This window comes from Macaca fascicularis, chromosome 6 (assembly GCF_037993035.2).
Source record: "Macaca fascicularis isolate 582-1 chromosome 6, T2T-MFA8v1.1".
Taxonomy (NCBI): Eukaryota; Metazoa; Chordata; class Mammalia; order Primates; family Cercopithecidae; genus Macaca; species Macaca fascicularis.
Genome location: NC_088380.1, coordinates 98786189 through 98804894, shown reverse-complemented (window position 1 = coordinate 98804894; position 18706 = coordinate 98786189). Strand labels below are relative to the sequence as shown.

Sequence of the window (18706 nt, the reverse complement as noted above, 5' to 3'; positions counted from 1 at the left end):
CATTTATATACACAAAGGGGAACTGATCAAAAATTGATTTCAAAAATAGGAGTGGTAACATTCATTTCTTTAAAAGTTTAAAAGGAAACTGCATTTGATAAGCTTTAATAAATGTTTACCTCACTTCTAATGCCTTAGAAAATATATAGAAATTGTCAATTTCTATAAAATACATTGAAATAAAAGATCACAGTGAATGTAGCAATTTTGTTAAACAATAATTTGAAAACTTGAAAGGCAGGAAGGAATATCAGCACATCATGTAATGATTAGAGTATCATGAAAAAGGTATCTTTTTCATTGGAGGCATAAGAAGAAAAGCTAAAATACACTGAGATCCAACATTAAAACCCTTTTTTGTCTTCCTTAGAAAATAATTAAAGCATGGACTGTGAGTTCCCTAGCACTGGTGAGACAGTTGTGGGTCTTTCGAGAAAAAGTTGGATCCTGGGAAAACAGGGCACTAGAGAAAGGCAAGCTTCAATGAGCTTAACAGCCTTAACTCATTCTTAAATGTTTCTTTGATGTAGTCCTTGAGCATTTTTTAGAATTATTGTTACTTGATTCCAGCAGCTTCCTCACAGGCCACATAATATCAATTCCTCTTAATTGGTCATTTAAAATAATAAATACGTGCTGATCTGTAGTCTGCAAAAATGACTCTGCTTGCAGCCTGATTTTGAATGAGCTGAACTTCTGTGAATTATAAAGCTGTTAAAATTAAAACATCAACTGTGTTTGATACCATGGTAGGTGTTACAAGCTATAAAGGTAACGGACTCATTTCTAATGAAAGGGACCTCGGAGAATCAACATTCTCCAGGCATCTATAAGCATTTGTCATTTTCATTCTACATCCAAACTTTTACTAACATTAAATTCACAACATTGCAGGAATTTCTTATCAGTTATTCATGTGTGGTTATGTGATGCTCAAGTTGGACATACTCTGGGCTTTACATTTTGGAGTTGTCAGTGTTCTCAAAGCAAAGCCAGAGCCTTTCATCTCTGACTTTGATAAAAATGACACAAATTATCAGTACAACTTGTAAGCTGAAAAAAAAATTTAAATAAATAAATAACTTCCCAAGCCTTCTGTCTGGCAGGTTCTATTGATATAATATCTCCATCAAGGAAAGTAGTGTGCATTATGCTATGATTAGTTGATAGCTCCATCTTTGAGGTTGTTTGGGTCCATTTTGTTGTGGAGATTCTTCACTGGGTGCTTTCGTGGCTTGTATGTAACATATCTTCAAATGAGTCCTATCTAGTTGTCACACTCGCTTCTTTAACAGATAGAGTCAAGCTATGTTTTTCAAAAAAGCATTGATGTACTAAGATTGTAGACTTTAGGTTTCAGATAGCAACTTCAAAAACCCAGCATACATTTTCACAATATAAAGAATTGGAACTTTCTGATGTATATTTGTTCATCCTAGTAAACCCGAAGAAACAATGTTTTTTCAACACCATCAATAAATAAAGTTTCAGTATATGTATTCAAGTCACAGCTTGCCAATAAATCAACCAATTTCTCACTTTTTTTCTACTCCTTCCCATATACCTCATCCTGTTACCAGAACAGAGATAGATAGTTCTTTTGACACATTTTGCCTACTCAATATAAAGGCATTTGGTAGATAGTGCACTTTGATTTTTTTTTTTCTCTACACATAAGAAACACACACACACACAAAACGAAATACAACAGATCAAGTCTTGTCAGTTTGGTATCTGGCTGAAACTAGTCAAAAAGAAGGCAGTTTTCATTCTAATTAAGAGAGAGGAGAGATGCCACTGTACATGAGGCTCTTTTGGGCATATTAATGCTCACTGTATCATTGTGGCATGATCACAGGAAATAGCAAAATAAGTTGGAACGATTCAGTGGGTCTAAGGTAGCCATCAATTCCCTGCTACCGTGTATTTTAGAAAATTGTCCAAACAAAGCAAAGCCTCTCTTCAAAAGAGCAACACATCATACTTTAAAACCACCTTGAAAAGGTTATCGTTATGCTAGGAATTAATTAGGTTCACTTTGCCTATCTCCTCTCCCTTGTTGAATGGAGGTGGTACAAAAGCCTTTAGTGGAACCAACCAGAAATAAAGACCTTTGAACAGGTGGTGGTGCCATCTGGCTATTTAAATCAAGGCAAAACCACCCCCTTCCCAGAAGACTAGGTTCTGAAGACTCTGGTGATGTGGTGGAGCCTGACTTAATTTGAGTGAGTGTAAATGGGCATAAGGGCTTCATCTCCAGTCCTTTAGGCATGTTTTTAAGGAATGTTAAACATTAATAGGAATATCTAGTGCAAATGCTTATAAGGACAATTTTTTTTCTCTGCTACTGACTTACTCTAAGTCATAATTCATGCCATCACATAGGAAATAATACCTAGCTTTTTTTTTCTGTATACACTTGTATATATACATATAGTTTCTTCTTTTCTAAGTTAATTATAGAATATTCTATTATCTATGTGAGAAACAGACAACTTTTCTCAAAGAGGAGTGCTTTTAGCATTTGGGGCAGGAAAATTCTTCATTGGGTATGACTGTCACACATATTTCAGAGTGATTCACGTTGGCTTCACCCGCCAAATGCCAGTATTTCCCTTCTCCCACCCTAGTCATTGTGACAACTAAAAACATCCCTGCATATTTCCAAATGTGCCCTAGGGAGAAAAGTGGCAGCTCAGCACCGAAATGTTTGAAAGTTGATCCTCCTTCTTTTTATATTCCCTTTCTTGTGCCAAAAAGGATTTAAGGAGACAATTGGTGGGGTTAATTCACAAACAGTGCTTTCATTGGCTTCTGACTATCCTTCTCTTCAATCAAGTTTGCAATTCAGAAATTTTACCTCTTTGCCAACTCTGATGATGGCTTTTTCAAAAAGAAAAGCAGTGTATTTTAGGTCTCACTTTATCCAGCTCTCTTCTTTGAGGCCAATCTTATTGGTAGAGCTAAAATAATTGCCTTTTAAGTATTCATTGCTATAACCAGTTTTTATATATTGATGAACACCTTGAATTTTCCCCCTAATCATTGCCTAGTTCCTCAAAAGGCATATCCTGTGTATTTGTTATCTTTCTAATTTGAGGTCTCTCTCACATCAAGAAACATTCTCATACCAAATGTTCTGTGTTAGGACCCAAAAAAGTCCTTCCAGATTAACTCTTCTAAGCATATACGCACTTTTGGCACATTTCTTCATTCTGTTTTTTCTGAAATAGATATTATCGAATGATGAAATATACAGGAAAACATTAGGGGGTGAAGGTTGGGTAAAAAATGGGTTAATACTGTGAAGGTCTGAGTGTAAATGTATGTTAAGTTTAAGAAAAAAATGAATTGAAATTAGGAAGGAAAAGGATTTTCTAAAAGGACTCTGAAATAATTAATTGTTTTGTAGGAGATGGCCTTTCCATGTAGGCAGAAAATTTTTTCTTCACTTCTTTCTGAAGAGACAGTCAAATAGAGAATCTCATCTCTTAATTAGAAAGAAAAATACTCATCAAACACATCTCATCACTGGAGAGCTAATGATCCACAGCTGTTAGTCTGAAAGGGCAGGCTTTTTTCCTGAACAGTAGGAAGTGTTAATCATTTTGGATGAGATTTCTTTTTAAAATATACTGTGGTTTGCAAAAGAATAGGATATTCAATATTCCAACTTAAATGCTTTTTTTGAAGTGGGCTCCCCCAGGGATACTGTCATGTGTCGTACTGAATGATTGTTGGATGCAGGCATCTTCCACAGCACTCCAACGAGAGCATCAACTGATGGGATGATGTGAATGGCCCAGTCCTGCCTGAGACTCATAAAACCCCAGGCTCAAAGAAATCAAAAACATGCATGTCTTGCACCTCCTAAGAAATAGTGTTGCTATAAAAATCTTAAAATTTGGAATTGCTCACTCTACTTTGTATAGTATGCCTTGTTTAATGTGACTGAAAAGCCTTGCCCCACCTTCACATAACTTCTCAGCAGAACAGATTTTTTTGTTGTTGTTGTTTAATCTTTATTTGAAAAAGTAGGGCTTTTTTTCTGTAAAAATGTAATTGGCTCATTCAGTTTCCAATCTTTGCCTTTACAGCCCCCTTGCTAACCTCTTCTAAACATTTTGTACAGAAGAAAACCCCACTTAATAGAAACCTTATGAATGGCCAACTTTTGATTATTCAGAGTCGTGTAAGATAGTGGGAAAAAGGAAGAATAAAATTGGCTCCGCAAACCTCGTTTCTGCCATTAGCTTTTGGCCTCTTTGCCTTACCAAACCTTTACCAGAACACCTAAGTGGCATTCCATTTCCTTGTACTGATGCAAAAGTAGTTATCCTAGAGGAAGGGGGAAGAGAAGAAAAAGATATGGAAAATCTATGAATTGGATAATCAGTACCTAAATAATTGATACCTTTAAAGCATCAACATTCAATCTAAGACCCTTTACCTTAGAGTCAGTGGAGCTTCGTGGGAACAGCATACTGGATTAGGAAGCAGAAGACTTGGCTCTGCCACTCAGACTTGCTTCAGACAAGTCTCAAACTCCTAAGCCTCAGTTTCCTCCTTTGTAAAAGGAAGGTAATAGTCCCTACCTTCCCAGCCTGCCTCTCAGGACTTTTTCCTTAAAGTTCAGTCTATGCAATATGCGATAAGATACTTGTTAGGAGAAATTATGTTATATATATATTTTTGAGACAGAGTCTTGCTCTGTTGCCCAAGCTGGAGTACGGTGGTACAATCACGGCTCACTACAGCCTCAACTTCCTGAGCTCAAGAGTTCCTCCTGCCTCAACCTCCTGAGTAGCTCATAGGGATCATAGGCATATGCCACCATGCCCAGCTACATTTTTTTTTAATTTTATTTTTAGTAGAGACAAAGTCTCACTAGGTTACCTAGTGAGTAACCTAGTCTCACTAGGCTGGTCTTGAATTCCTGGCCTCAAGCAATCCTCCTGCATCAGCCTCCCAAAGTGTTGGGCTTAGAGGCATGAGCCACCATGCCCAGTCTATTTACCTTGCGGTAAATTAAAACTTTTCAAGAAAAACCTCATTCTGAATATTTATGGTTAAAATTTAGAATGTTTTTAAAGCCTGACCAAATAGATACTTCAAAATTGCATATTGCGATGTTGCTACTAATATCATAGTCAAGATAATACTGATTTAGATAAAAGATTTTTGAATTTAAAAATGAACAAAGACTATGAACAAGAATTAGAATTCATGAAACTACTAGTTCCGAACAAGCTGTTTTTCATATATAGGGGCATAATAAGATTGTTAAGAAATTGTTAACATTTTAATACTGAATTGTTTTAACTTGAGTTCACAAAATCTTTAATGTTTCAGCCATTTGCTAGTAATAATGAATTTTTGTAAAGATCTAGATTTTTTGTTTCAATTATTAGTAAAACTTTTAACTGCAACTCTTCTGTTTAACTCTTAGGATTTCCCACCAAAAAATTCTCCATTCCTCACCAAATACAGTTCACCCTAAAGAACACCACCTGTCTTCTACAACTGCTCAAAGAACAATGATCATATTGACTTATTAAGTTTATAAAGTCTGTGTAATTTTCTTAATAATAATTTATAATATGAAAAGCATAGGCCGGACGCGGTGGCTCACGCCTGTAATCCCAGCACTTTGGGAGGCCGAGGTGGACAGATCACGAGGTCAGGAGTTCGAGACCATCCTGGCTAACACAGTGAAACCCCGTCTCTACTAAAAATACAAAAAATTAGCCAGGCATGGTGGTGGGCGCCTGTAGTCCCAGCTACTTGGGAGGCTGAGGCAGGAGAATGGCATGAACCCAGGAGGCGGAGCTTGCAGTGAGCCGAGATCACACCACTGTGCTCCAGCCTGGGCAACAGAGCAAGACTCTGTCTCAAAAAAAAAAAAAAAAAAAAAGAAGAAGAAGAAGAAGAAAAAGAAAAGCATTATATTAATAATATAGTACTTTTTGATTAATCATCTTCACATATATCACTTGCTTTTCCACAGCCAACTTGTGAAATAGGCTGGTGTAACCATCTCCATTTTATAGGTAAGAGACTAAAGGAAAAGTCTTGCACAGGGTCCTATGATGATCAGATAGCAGAAATTGAACTGAAATCACTTCTTTGGGCTTCTGGTCGAAACTGTGTTTTACCCTACCACATTGTCTCCTTGGAGATAGAATAATATGTATTAGTGAGCCTTTGCTGTATAACAAACCGCTCCACAATTAGTAGCTTAAAGCAACTATCATTTATTTAGTGATGATTTTGTTAGCAGTTTGGACTAGGCTTAGCTGGGCTCACTCTTGCGTCTTTGGTTGGCTTCTGGTCTGTTAGGTGGCTTTGCTTTGGATGCTGTCTGGCTTTCTACTGGGGTGATGGAGCAACTATGCCCCATGTTTTTTTAAGCCTCTGTTTTCATCATATTTGCTACTCTATCGTTGACCAAAATAAGTTATATGCCTAATCTCAGTCATTGTGGGAGGCTATTATAAAAGTCATGGATACAGGGAAACATGGAAAAATGGGGGTCATTACTGCACTCAGTCACCACAAATTAAATATGAAAAACTGAAAGTGGCACTCATTTCATCATCTCTTTCTATTTAGTTGGCATGACTCCTTTAGCATAGCTCTTATTCTTGAAACAATCATTAGCTATAGATTCTAGGGTAGTATATGAAAAGTGATAAGCCACTAGAAGGGCCAAAAAATTATATGTAGTGTAAGCCAATGAATTCCTGCTTGTCATAACACGTAATGCTTGTTGAGCATTTTATAGGTGTCAAGCATCAGCTTAATTGCTTCTCAAATCTGCCAAGTAAATAGTATCATTTTCTCTTTTCAGATGACAAAACTAAGAGAAATCTAGTAACCTGCCCAAGGTCCCAAAGCTAGTGACTAGAGAGCTTGGATGCCCTAGGCCTGATTCAAATACTCTTCTCTCTACTGTACCATACTGCAGCAGCTCCTTGAGGGATCCCACAGTCGTGGCTAACAGCCCAAGGCCAGTTGACAAAGAGCTTCTAACATGCAGGATAGTGAGTAAAACTCTCAGTGTTCTCTTTCTAATGAAGGAGGTTGTGTGTACTTATTACCATTTGGCTAATGCCCCCTAAAGATTTTCTGGTATTGAATTCTAATTGTAAATTACAACAGCCATCTAATGATTAAAAAAGAAAGCCACCAAATTCTTGGAATAGTTCTAGTCTCTAATGAACATGGATAACTAATGTAGGGGTAGATGTTTTGTTTGGAATTGGGTATGTATTCCATGAGAGTAAAATGTAGACAGCCTAAGTTTCCTTATTAAAAGGAGAGATGGGGGAGATGTGACGAGATTATGTGACAGAGAGGAAAAAATACAGAAAGGGTGCTGTAGTGAAGGATGTGAAGGAATTCAACACTGTGTAGACATTTGTGAGTGTCCTTATCACTACACTTTTACATCAAAAAATTCTAAAATTTTTTGCAGGTCCTCGTTCCATGACCCACAGAGGCAAAAAGCAGTCCGGAAATGCAGATCTGGACAAATTCTAGACATTTTATGGTTTATTTTTGTATTCTGTGAATACATTAGAGATTTTAAAAATTGTTTCTTGATTTCTTTTTCCATTCCATTTTAATGCATTATTATATCTCTTGTTTCCCCCATACCTCTGAAAATGTATAGTCAGGACCATGGACAGATCCTTCATTGTCTTGGCTTTCCTTGGGTTTCTTCCAGCTGCCTTATTTCTCTTACTACTCTAGTGGGACACTAAAGGCCAGGTCTTTTGTGTTATCTCAGTTTTTTTTATAGGAAAGAGGAGAAGATTGATCTCTTTCCGAAGAGAGAAGAGAGAAGAGGCTTCAGTGTGGAGTGAATGAGCTAAAAATCTCCTTTCTTCCTTTGAGGGCTCTCTTTATTAGAGGAGCCTCACCAGCTAACAGGAAGTAGAATCATCACTAATATTATGTTGAATAAATGATTGGCTGTTCTACTTTCAGACATCTAATATTTCATAACGTATTTGTTCAATAAATACATTTTTATTGTTAATCTGTGTTCATGTTCTTTAACCTTTTGAAATCTTCATTTATGTGCTGAAAAAGAAAAATAAATGCTTTTGTATTTACAATTTATTCAAAGCCCTCATGTTTTAAAAATATATATTTTCAACAGTAGGAGCTCCTCACTCAATTACCCAAATATTAGATTATTAAAACCACAATAGAAAAGGAGATGGTTTTTCCATTGCCAGAATTCCTAAAATGAACATTATTTCTTCCTTTGTCTCTCTCTCTCCTCTGTCTTTCCCCAATCCATGTTCTGGTACCCGTGTTATTAGGACATATAAAAATACCACAGGCATTTATGATAAGTGTGTGTCAGTTCTGAGTGCTATATTTTAAGAAAGTTTTTGATGTGTTGATTTGGATATGGTAAGAGGAAGATGACTACAATGGGGAAGTGCCTAGAAATTATAATGTGTAACCGATGCTTGAAGTAAGTGGTGATGTTAAACCTAGAGAAGAAGAAGGCATGAGAGATGTCTTGATTGCTTGCAGGATTGTCATCTAGGAAGTTTTTTCTGTGGATGACAGGCCTGCAGCTAACACCAATACATGGACATTACAAGGAAATTCATTCTGAATAAGACGAGGAACCTAACACCAATGAATGGACATTAGAAGGGAAAATATATCTGCTCAATAGGTTACAAAGATTACAATTGGTCATATTTAGCAATGGGATAATCTGAGTCCCATCCATGAGGCCAGAACACACTAAGTCAAATGAGTGCCCTCAGAAAAGGCAAACATAAAGTAAGGTCCGAGGGAAAAGACCATAATATCCAAAATAGTTCATGATTGCATAGCCAAATGGAAAGAAAATCTTGTCTAGAAGTACTAAGGTAGACTCTTTTGTCAGAGGGAGAAATTTGTTAGTAGTATCCCAGGTTGTAACTCTGAATGCATTTTCCTGAAGTCACTTGGTTTTATGTAGTAGATCTATAGAACTTTTGCTAATACAAATAATTAAATAGAATTCTGTTGAATGATTGGGGAACCCAGTGTCCATTTATACATTAATTCAGTAAATATTTACTTATCGAGCACTTGCCATGCCCCAAGTACTGTTCCAGGCTCTAGGGGTAAAACAGTGAATGAAAACAAAAAGTCTACCTTTACAGGAGCTTATATTCTAGTGACTGCCTAAATGTTACAATTAAATATATAAAGAATATGGACTCTAGCCAAAAATGATTTTCCCTTTTACATGTATTGATGTCTGTCAGATTTACCTTAATTCACTTCCAAAAAAGAATTATCTTTATAAAAATATATTTTAATAATCATAACCATCAATTATTTATATCATCTTTGTATAATTGGTATAAATTTCAAAAATTGAATGAAAATATTTTCTTTTTCTGGAAATCTTCCTACTTTTCTCATAAAATAAAAGATATGGCTCCTGCTTCATGTATTACAATATTTGGAACTTTTCTTATGCAGGAACTTGAATCTATAGTTACTATGTAATTCTGTCCAAAATCATTTCTTGTCTTACTTAACTATTATTTGTGCTTTTTGGTGCCCTCTTGGTTATGAATATAAAAGAATTCGGTAAAATATATAGTTTTCAAAATTTAATGTCACATTGAAAAAACAGATGGTACAGTAATGTCATGAAGTCATTTTAAATATTAGAGAAATATTCAAGACAATTAGATTTATAGACCTCTGTCAAGATATGAGAACACTAAGGCAAAGTGACTTTCTAAAGCTCAGAACCTTGGTTTCCTGGCCCTGAGGCCAGGAGTCTCCCTACCATTTCACACTGTTTAATTTTCTCTGCTATTTAAATAGGCTGCAGGCTTCACTGAGATTTATTAAGAAGACTGCAAATGGTCCATGCTGCTGTGCCTGACACGGGTGTCCTTAGGGCACTGCCCCTAACTCTCCTGACCTATCAAATGCAAGATGTTTGTGTTATTCCAACCAGCTGGCTGAAAGTCCCAGTTATGCTATGTTCAGCTAAATCTTAGCAGGCAGAGGGCTTTCTAGCTTCCAATATTATAATCTGTATTACTTGAGGACCTTAATAATTAGTTGAGTTTCTGTGTTTTGTAAGGTATTAATAACATGTACACAATAATGGTTTGGGTTTTTGTTTTTGCGAAATGACTGTGCACCAAGCAGTGGGTTTAATTCTTACAACCCTGAGGTGGATAATCCTATTATCCCCATTTTACTAGGGAAGAAACAAAAGGGGGGATATATATGTTGCTTAAAAGTTATATGGCTAGTTAGCATTAGTGTCAGGAGTGGAATCTAGTTTTTAAATGCCTCCTGCCTTAACATTACCTTAATTTGACAGCAAAAGCCACAGACCCAGAGAATTTAGATGATCTGTCCAGGATTACAAGTCTGGTGTGGGTTGGGGGTGAGTCATACTTTATATCCAACTTTGTGTTGTTTTATAATGTAAGTGTTCTTAGAATGACTCCATCTGCCACCCTGAGTTCTTAATCTAACATTTGTCTTACAATGAAAAAGTTTATATACTTGGAGAAGTAGGTAGTGTTTAAAAAGAATAATACAAATAGGCATTTTAAAATTTGTTTTGACAAAATTTCCTTGTAATAGCTGTTTGATTTCTATGGTAATGCTAAATGTTAAGCCAACCATTTTGTACACTTGTCGGTAGCAGTGCTTTTTTTCATGTTGTGAAATCTTTAGGGCTCTCTGATGTAGACTTGGTATTTTCATCTGCCTATTAATCTTGTTACGTTGTATTATCTAAGTAAGATTTTTTAAAAGTCCCTGATATTAAATAGTGATTCATTTTTTATCATTAAGGCAGATAAACCAGGCTATTTCTGACAGTGTGGTGGACTTCATTTTGCTGTTTTTTAAAAATTGTGTTCAACTTAACAATAATTTCACTGGAGGAGAAAAACTCAAATTTCCTCTTTGACAACGTAATGATGTCAACTTTTCCTTAATAGAAATTAAACAGATTGGAAATCTTACCAGTGACTTTTCAAAGGTCAGTTATATTTTTAGAAAAATGTCTAAAAGTTTCCAAGGCTTTGTTTTCAAGATAAATCTTCCTGTTCTGAAGCATTCGGTTTTGGGTTTTTGAAGTAGAGTATAAATAAGAGTCCATTTAATGAAATTCAGTGTTGACTCATCCCTTCTTCTCTCTTCTCTCTCCTCCAGCTCTTTCTCTTTGTTGTCTGGAACTTTGAGCTCTACATGATACCACTGGTTTTGTTGTTACTATTGACATGGAACTACTTCTTGATAATATCAGGGAAAGATAACAGGCAACGTGATACAGTAAGTCTCTACTCTCTTACTTGTATGTGTTTTTGTTCTTATTCTAGTCCCTCTGACAAGATCAATATTGAATTTGGCTTTACAAACCAGAAGTTCTGTCTACAAATACTCAAGTTTAGAGGAAAATTTTATCAGATCAAAACTAACAACTCTTTGGTCCTAACACAATAGAAAGTATTCACTTATTTCTAACATTACTCCTCTTGGTAGAAACTAAAACAGGGAGCAGCACCAAAGAATGAGCTATGATTTTCAATCATAAATGGGTGCTGCTTCAAATAATTGCTTTATTCTCCTTATTTGTTATATCTTAATGAATCCTGATTTAAGATACAATGTCACAAAATTATTAGTGATCAAACTACGTGAATGTATTTTACTTAAGACAGATAGATTCTTTGTTCTCTGTCATTGGAAGAAATGAAGGCTTCATGATTGTTGGCCTGGAAACGTGTATAAAGTACCTTAGTTCAATGCAGGTTCACTGGACAACAGTAAATATCCTTCTCTGTGCCAGGGGTGTATTGAGATATCAAGCTTAAGGATGAAGAGCTTTCATTTAACCTAAGGAAAGTTATACTAAATCTACCTGTCCTCTTTGGCATTTTTGAAAGCAGAATGTGTGAGACAACCTTCTCTTTCTAGAAGAGTTTTAGACTAAGTAGCAGAAGCTGCCCACACTATAATCACATATGTTCTGCCACGCTTTGTTCCCCTTGGATTGTCTATCACTATGCCCCTAGCAACCTAACTATGGAAAGCTTTCCCACATGTAAATAAATGAGGGGAGTGTCTTTTCCAAATACAACATTTACAATTTGATAACTCAATAGACTGCTGTTGAGAAGAATTTAAAGTTTGGCAAACACGAGAATCTACTTGGTCCTTAGCAGACTACTACTTTTCTTGCCATTAAGGATCTCTGTTTGATTTATGATCTGTAGATTATAACAGATCATAAATCGATTTTTTGCCAACTACTGTGCCCATAATGATGCAGAATTATTTGATCATCAGCTTAAAAGTAGTGTATAATACTTAATAGTAACCATCATAATGGTTGCATACATACCTTCAATGTAAAAGAACTTCCCTTTTAAATAACACAATTAAAATACACTTCAAATAGCAATGTAAGCAAAATATAAAATTCTTCAAAATAATTTCCTTTAGTATGTGACAAAGTTGCCAACAAGACACCATGTTTACTTCTCTATTATATTTCTGTCTTTCTTACTAGATTATAAATTTGAGGGAAGGGAACTCTGTTCATCTTTGTATTTGTCACTGTCTGTAGTACCTGCTTTGCAAATTAGACATGTTCAAAACCTTCTTTGTAAAGTATATCAAACAAACATGAGATTGCTAATAGAGATTTTAATGTTTAGTCAGCATCAATAGACAAGAAGTTATTAGTATTATTGGCAAGGATTTTATGGATATATATTTAAATTGCACACTGAGAGACAAGCCCTAAATGCTATAAGCATTGGTGTCATGGGGACTAATAGGTACTTTCATCAATTAATTCAGGATGTTTTCTTTAAGAAAATAGGACTCTTTCAGACAATTGCTTTTTTGTCCCATTCGTGGAGATTGTCGAGAGAGAAGAATATCTACTTTTCATTCTGTTGCCTTGAGACAAATTTGCAAATAAGATTATTTCCAAATAGGAAAAACTGGTAATTTAGTTTTAGCTTCTTAATTCTATGAGGGGGCTTATCTTCAATATTTAGTCACTGGTTTTGGTATTCTTAGTGAAAAATTCTGAAATTGTAGACTTTCCTTGTTATCTTCTCCAGAATATACCTGGCTTGGCTGGAAACATCCACTTTTAGAGGAAAAATAATATATAATGTATCCTTTTGTACTTAAAATTCTCTAAGACATTTTATAGCCTATTGAAAAAATGCATATCATATAATTTTTGTAAAATATAGCTTCAAAATAGTATTCACCAAATCTTTTCTTTTTAGTACATCTCCTCTAACAGGCTCCTCTTTTAGCCATGGACATTTTTCTTCCCCAGCACAACCCACTGTGAAACATTCTATAGTCTAACTCTCATGGAATGCCAACTACACTCCATAACTCCCAGTAATTGCCTTTTATTTGCCCAAAACACACAGATCCACATATTCTGTTCTTTCTAGGCACCAGAGCAGCAATCACAACGTTTCATTCAGCTTCTTATTCACTGGCTCAGTTAAGACCTTACGTAACTCTTAAATCCAATTTGTCTAATTATGTGTTTGCTGGCATATCCAGCTGTGCATTTGAACCGGTTGCTCCTTTTGAAAAGAAACCTGGATTATACTTTGCTGGTTACAGAATGCATATATATATACACACACACACACACACACACACACACACACACATACACACACACACACACACACATATACACGAATTTAGGGAAAGTGTGTGTAGGGGTTGCCATGCTGTGACGAATTGACTCTCCTGCATAGTGCATAGCACTGGAAGGATGGTATTTTCCTGTAAGTCCATATTGATATCCCAAAGACACTGCAGACTCTTTCAGCATAAGTGAAAACTTTACAGGATCTCCGAGGTGCGTTAATCACACCATTGGCTGATTCCAAACCAGGAAACTTTCTGTTTTAGGAAAGAGAGACAGAGAAAGAGAAAGAATTTTCTGCCACCAAAAATCAAACCAAACCAAAACAAAAATCTATACATTCAGCTGACAAAATTTAATTAGGGTGAAAACTATAAAAGAAAAATCAAAATGACCTTCAGGTCATAGAAAAGAAAGAAAAGAAAACACAATTTCCATGACATAAGAAGTTGAAGAAGAAAATAAAAGAAATACTGTGAAAGATGAAAAATGCATAGATGGGTAAAATCCTGTCTTCAATGTATTGGCTAATATTTGAGATTAATACCAAACAGGAAAGTGTTTCTTTGTGTGTTTATTGTTTAAGGAGAGTCTTTCCTTTCTTGGAGACCCTTAAGATTACAGGCACTGAACCCTTATACCTTTTCCCCACCATGGTGCCTATTCTAGTTTAATGAGCAAAAGCAGATGTAATCCTTGCTGAATAAGTTTTGCAGCGTTTAATGAGCTGAACCTGTTAAGGACAGAATAAGTAAACAGCCATTCCTGAGGTTAAAACTGTAGACACAGAGGGTGCCCATGTGAAAGAGGCATGGTTAAAAATATTTCACCTCTGCTATTTCCTAGTTGGACTTGTTAAAAATAAGCAATCTTAGGTCTAAATATACCTAGACTGGGACTATGACATTAAAATTTCTAGCATGAAAATTGTTAGGCTTTTCCAGAGAAAACCGTTTAAGACATGCTTCATTAAGAAATGTCCCTGGCATGAAAGGGATATAAAGATAGGAATGTCATCCTTCTCTTGGTTTGAGCTGTCACTTCAAAACCTGGGAAAAGTTCTCACCAGCATTGCCTATTAGGCTTGTACCAACTATCCAAATTACAGTGACTGTAGACAGACATTTTGAAAGTGGAAGAGTAGATGCCAGGAAATGGCTTTTACTTTGATTTAAGAACTGCTGAAACATCATTACACCCTGGGCTCTGTGTGAAGTACTTTATATTCACCATGTCATTTAGTCCTCCTCCAAGAGAGAGAAGCTGATTGTGTTAGCCCAGCCAATGGGTTGGATCCTCCTAAGTCAAGTGACCTGCCTCCCCCCACCCAGGTCCCTTCATCAGTTGTAAGCAAAGGAACATGCTCATGTAGACAAGCATGGCTGCAAGAGCTCTTCCTTGAGAAAAGAAAATCAAGTCACGGAGAATAAAGGAAATAGGTTAGCCAAGCAAACCAGGGGTTTATTGCACACCCTGTAAGTATCATTTCTACTGCACATACAGGGAAACAGGGCCAGAAAGATTAAATAACTTATCCAAAAACACACAGAAAGTGTCAGAACCAGTATTAGAACACAGAGCAGTCTGCCTGAAGTTTATACTCCGAACCACCAGTCAATCACATTTCCTGCTGGGGATATATCCCACCTCTCCCTGGGCACTGTTACAGCAAGTTTCTCCCACGAATTACTGAATAAGCCAGTAGCACTAACTACACCTTTAAGCCGACATATTAATAGAAAGTAGTAATTTTCCCACACCCCTCATCTCATGTCTTCCATATCTCTCATTGAGGGAAACAGAAAGGATACTTATCAAGCAATTTCTATGTATCAGGCATCCTGCTAAGCCTTTTAGAGACATCACCTCCTTTTTTCCTTTACAATAATTATATCAAGTAAATAATTCTAAATAGTTTTATCCCCATTTTACAAATCAGAAAATTCAGTATCAAGGATGATAAGTAAGCAACTCCCCAGAGCAAGTGTGATGTGAACCCAGTTGTGCCCTATTGTAAAGTCCCAGGCTGTATCTATGGTACACGCATGGGCATTCCTTTCCCAAAGGACTGCTTTCTTAGTGTCCAGGGCCTTGCATAGAATCCCTGTTGTCTCCAGATTCCTTCCTATAAGGTACCCAGTAACCTCACATGAATTAGTGCTAGTCATCTATTCTATCCCACATGCCACCATTAATTTCCAAAGCATTCATGACCAGGAGGGCTACCTTCCATTCACCAAGGTGACCATGGGAGGAGTCCATCAAAGCTGACTTCTTCATATTTGTGAATAAATTTTTTTGTGTCAAAGCAATTTTTGAATATCTTTGACACAAAAAATTCTTCAAGCTGTGTTTTTTAATTACACTTTAAAAGAACATTCATTTTTACTGTCATGATATTCCTCCCACACAACAATCTCAGTTATCTAATCAATGGTGGCATTAAAAGACTGAAGAGTGGGGCAGATCAATGAAATCATTCTCTGACTCATGATATGACTGTGACACAAATTGAGACAGAGTCTGCCTTGCTAAAATACTTTAGGAAATACTGAAATGTTTAGTTAGCTCCTTCTCGTGACAAAGCATTTGTTTCTTCATTTCCCTTTCAGAATAGTACTGAATATTGTCTCCCATTAGGTCTGTTCCAATGAGACCCAGAGCACTTATCTCTACAAATAAAGCTCCTAAGAGCAGCACTCTTTGCCATAAGTGCTGTTGATTGAACAGTTTGGAATGGTCCACCACAGAAACATCTGATTGACTTGAGCTCCTATAAATCAAGCACATTTATTATTTTGTCAGCCAGTGTTCTCCATTCCAAAGAAGTCTGTGGTGGAATATATGGAATACTGAATAAGTCAAGTATTCCTGACAGGATCTAAAGAGGCTGGCCAAAGCCAAGCTGACAGAGGAGAGGACGTCATATGCAAAGCACTCTGAATGTACAGTTAGACTCTCTCTACTTCAGTAAGAGTTTTATCATTCACTGAAAGCAGCATAGACCACAAGTTTCCTGTGTTTGCCTCTCAGTACCAAAAAAGACCACATATTCAGTGCTCTTAGCAGAAGCAACACTGAGTCATACAGCCTGTAAACACATCTAAAAATGGATGATCACTCTTTTCTTCTTCGTGCTTATTTCAACAGCAATTTTCTCAATTTTTTTCAGAAGGTCATCAGCTTGAAAAAAATCTGAGGAGGACCATGAAAAGAACCAGACCTTTAGTTTTCCAACACGATCACTAGGATAAATCAGTAGAATCAACAGCCAATCAGATGTTGGTAGAAAGCTTATCCCCTGTGACCCCTCTCAAAGCTGTTCACCAACTGTTTAGCCTTGTTAGATAATCACTTGCTGTACATAGTGCAACCCAACATGTTAATAACCATCGTCATCAGGCTTTGGATTTGCACCAACAAGATCTCCACATTTTCCTCACTCATCCCAAGTCCCCCCACCACTGTCCCCTCCCTCTCAGTAGATGACCAGGCCTTCTACTTTGCAAATTTCCCTCAAATTCCAGCCCTGAAGCCCTATGAATTTGTACCCAATTTAGGGTTGTCAGATTTAGCAAATAAAAACACAGATGCCAAGTTCAATGGAAATTTCAGATAACAACAGGACATACTTACACGTATATGTTTTTATAACATTCTTGATTTATCTGAAATTGCAGTTTAAGTGGATGTTCTATATTTATCTGGCAACTCTATCTCAATTGTACCTTTTATTCTTACCTCCAGACCTGTAGGGAGGTGACAGTTCTGAAATAAAGGTATTCCCCAACATCTTCAAGTATAGAAGACCCGTCAGGAGCAGGCCCCACCTAAACCATAGTTTCAGCTTCATCCCCCTCAGTATTCCAACAAGATTGTTTATGTGTGTGGTGGTGGTGGTGTTGTTTTGCTTTTGTTTGTTTTGGAGTATGCAATGTTTATTGAGCAAAAGGTGGGAGTAGTGGCCCAAGGGTGAGAAAACAGAAATGAACAAGACCATGGCCATCCTCTTTTGTTGTCACTTTCTTCTGGACAATTGCTTGCCACTTGGGAGAGCAGGAAACCAAGCCACTTGCAAAGGCTAGCACAGCACAGCTGGATGGGAAGGTAGTTCCAGCTGACTCGCAGGCCTGTGTTCCCTGCTTTACCTCCTATTCACTCAGTCCACAGGCTCAGGGAAGGCAATCCTTTTGTCTTCATGACACAACTAGAAAAGAGAAAAAAAGAGTGATGCTTCTCCCTTTGGACATATGAGGAAACTCAGGCCCAGAATAAGGCAGTAACGTCTGCAAAGCCCGTACTCACAGAGCATGGGTGGGAATGGTGCAGCATGGGACAGATGTGGTGGCTGGAGAAGGGCAGTGTAGGCAGGGTCTGGAACTTAGCAGAGGCCTGGAAGTCACGTGAGCACTGAGGACAGATGTGCAGCATGGTGGAAGAGCTTGAAATCCTTGCCCGAGGTGCCGCACGTGAAGAGTTTGAGGTCTGAGTGTGATGCATGGTGGCTCTGCAGCCGCAGAGGGCTGGCAAAGACACAGGTGCACTGTGGGTGGCTGTAGCCCCTGCAAGACTGTACTTTTATGGGGTGCATCATCCTGGGATGGTCTTCGGGGCTCCTCCACTGGCACAGCAGGCTTGTAGGCAACACGGTTGGTGTTGATGAGGAGGTGGCTGTCCAGCCATGAAGGCTATGACCCACCCGAGACAGGGGTTGGAAGAGGGGCCTTTCACCCTGGGAAAAGAAGACCTTCCAAGGTAGTGGGTCTGGAAAGGAGGAGGGCCAGGATGGGATAGCCCCAGCAGTTGCAGGAGTATCTGGAGCAGAGTATACTTGTAGTTTCCCAAATATTCTATACACTCTTTCTATGCCTTCTACTGTTTTCTTAAAAATATACTTACAAATGTAAATGTATATTTCTTATCACACATGTTTTGTTTTTTATAAAAATTGAGTCACATGTAACCCATTTTAGCTCACCTGCTTTTTATATTCTGCACCATATCTGGAAA

At 37.2% G+C, this 18706-nt stretch overlaps 1 protein-coding gene across 23 annotated transcripts in view; it reads left to right on the top strand.

Annotated features, from left to right (window-relative positions):
• MCTP1 (multiple C2 and transmembrane domain containing 1) overlaps positions 1 to 18706 on the top strand; it is a 596832-nt gene that overhangs the window by 491055 nt on the left and 87071 nt on the right. For all 23 annotated transcript variants that reach the window (XM_045394825.3, XM_045394824.3, XM_045394823.3 and 20 more), the window contains one exon: positions 11215 to 11334. In XM_045394825.3, the coding sequence (XP_045250760.2) occupies positions 11215 to 11334 (120 nt within the window). The remainder of the gene's footprint in view (positions 1 to 11214; positions 11335 to 18706) is intronic.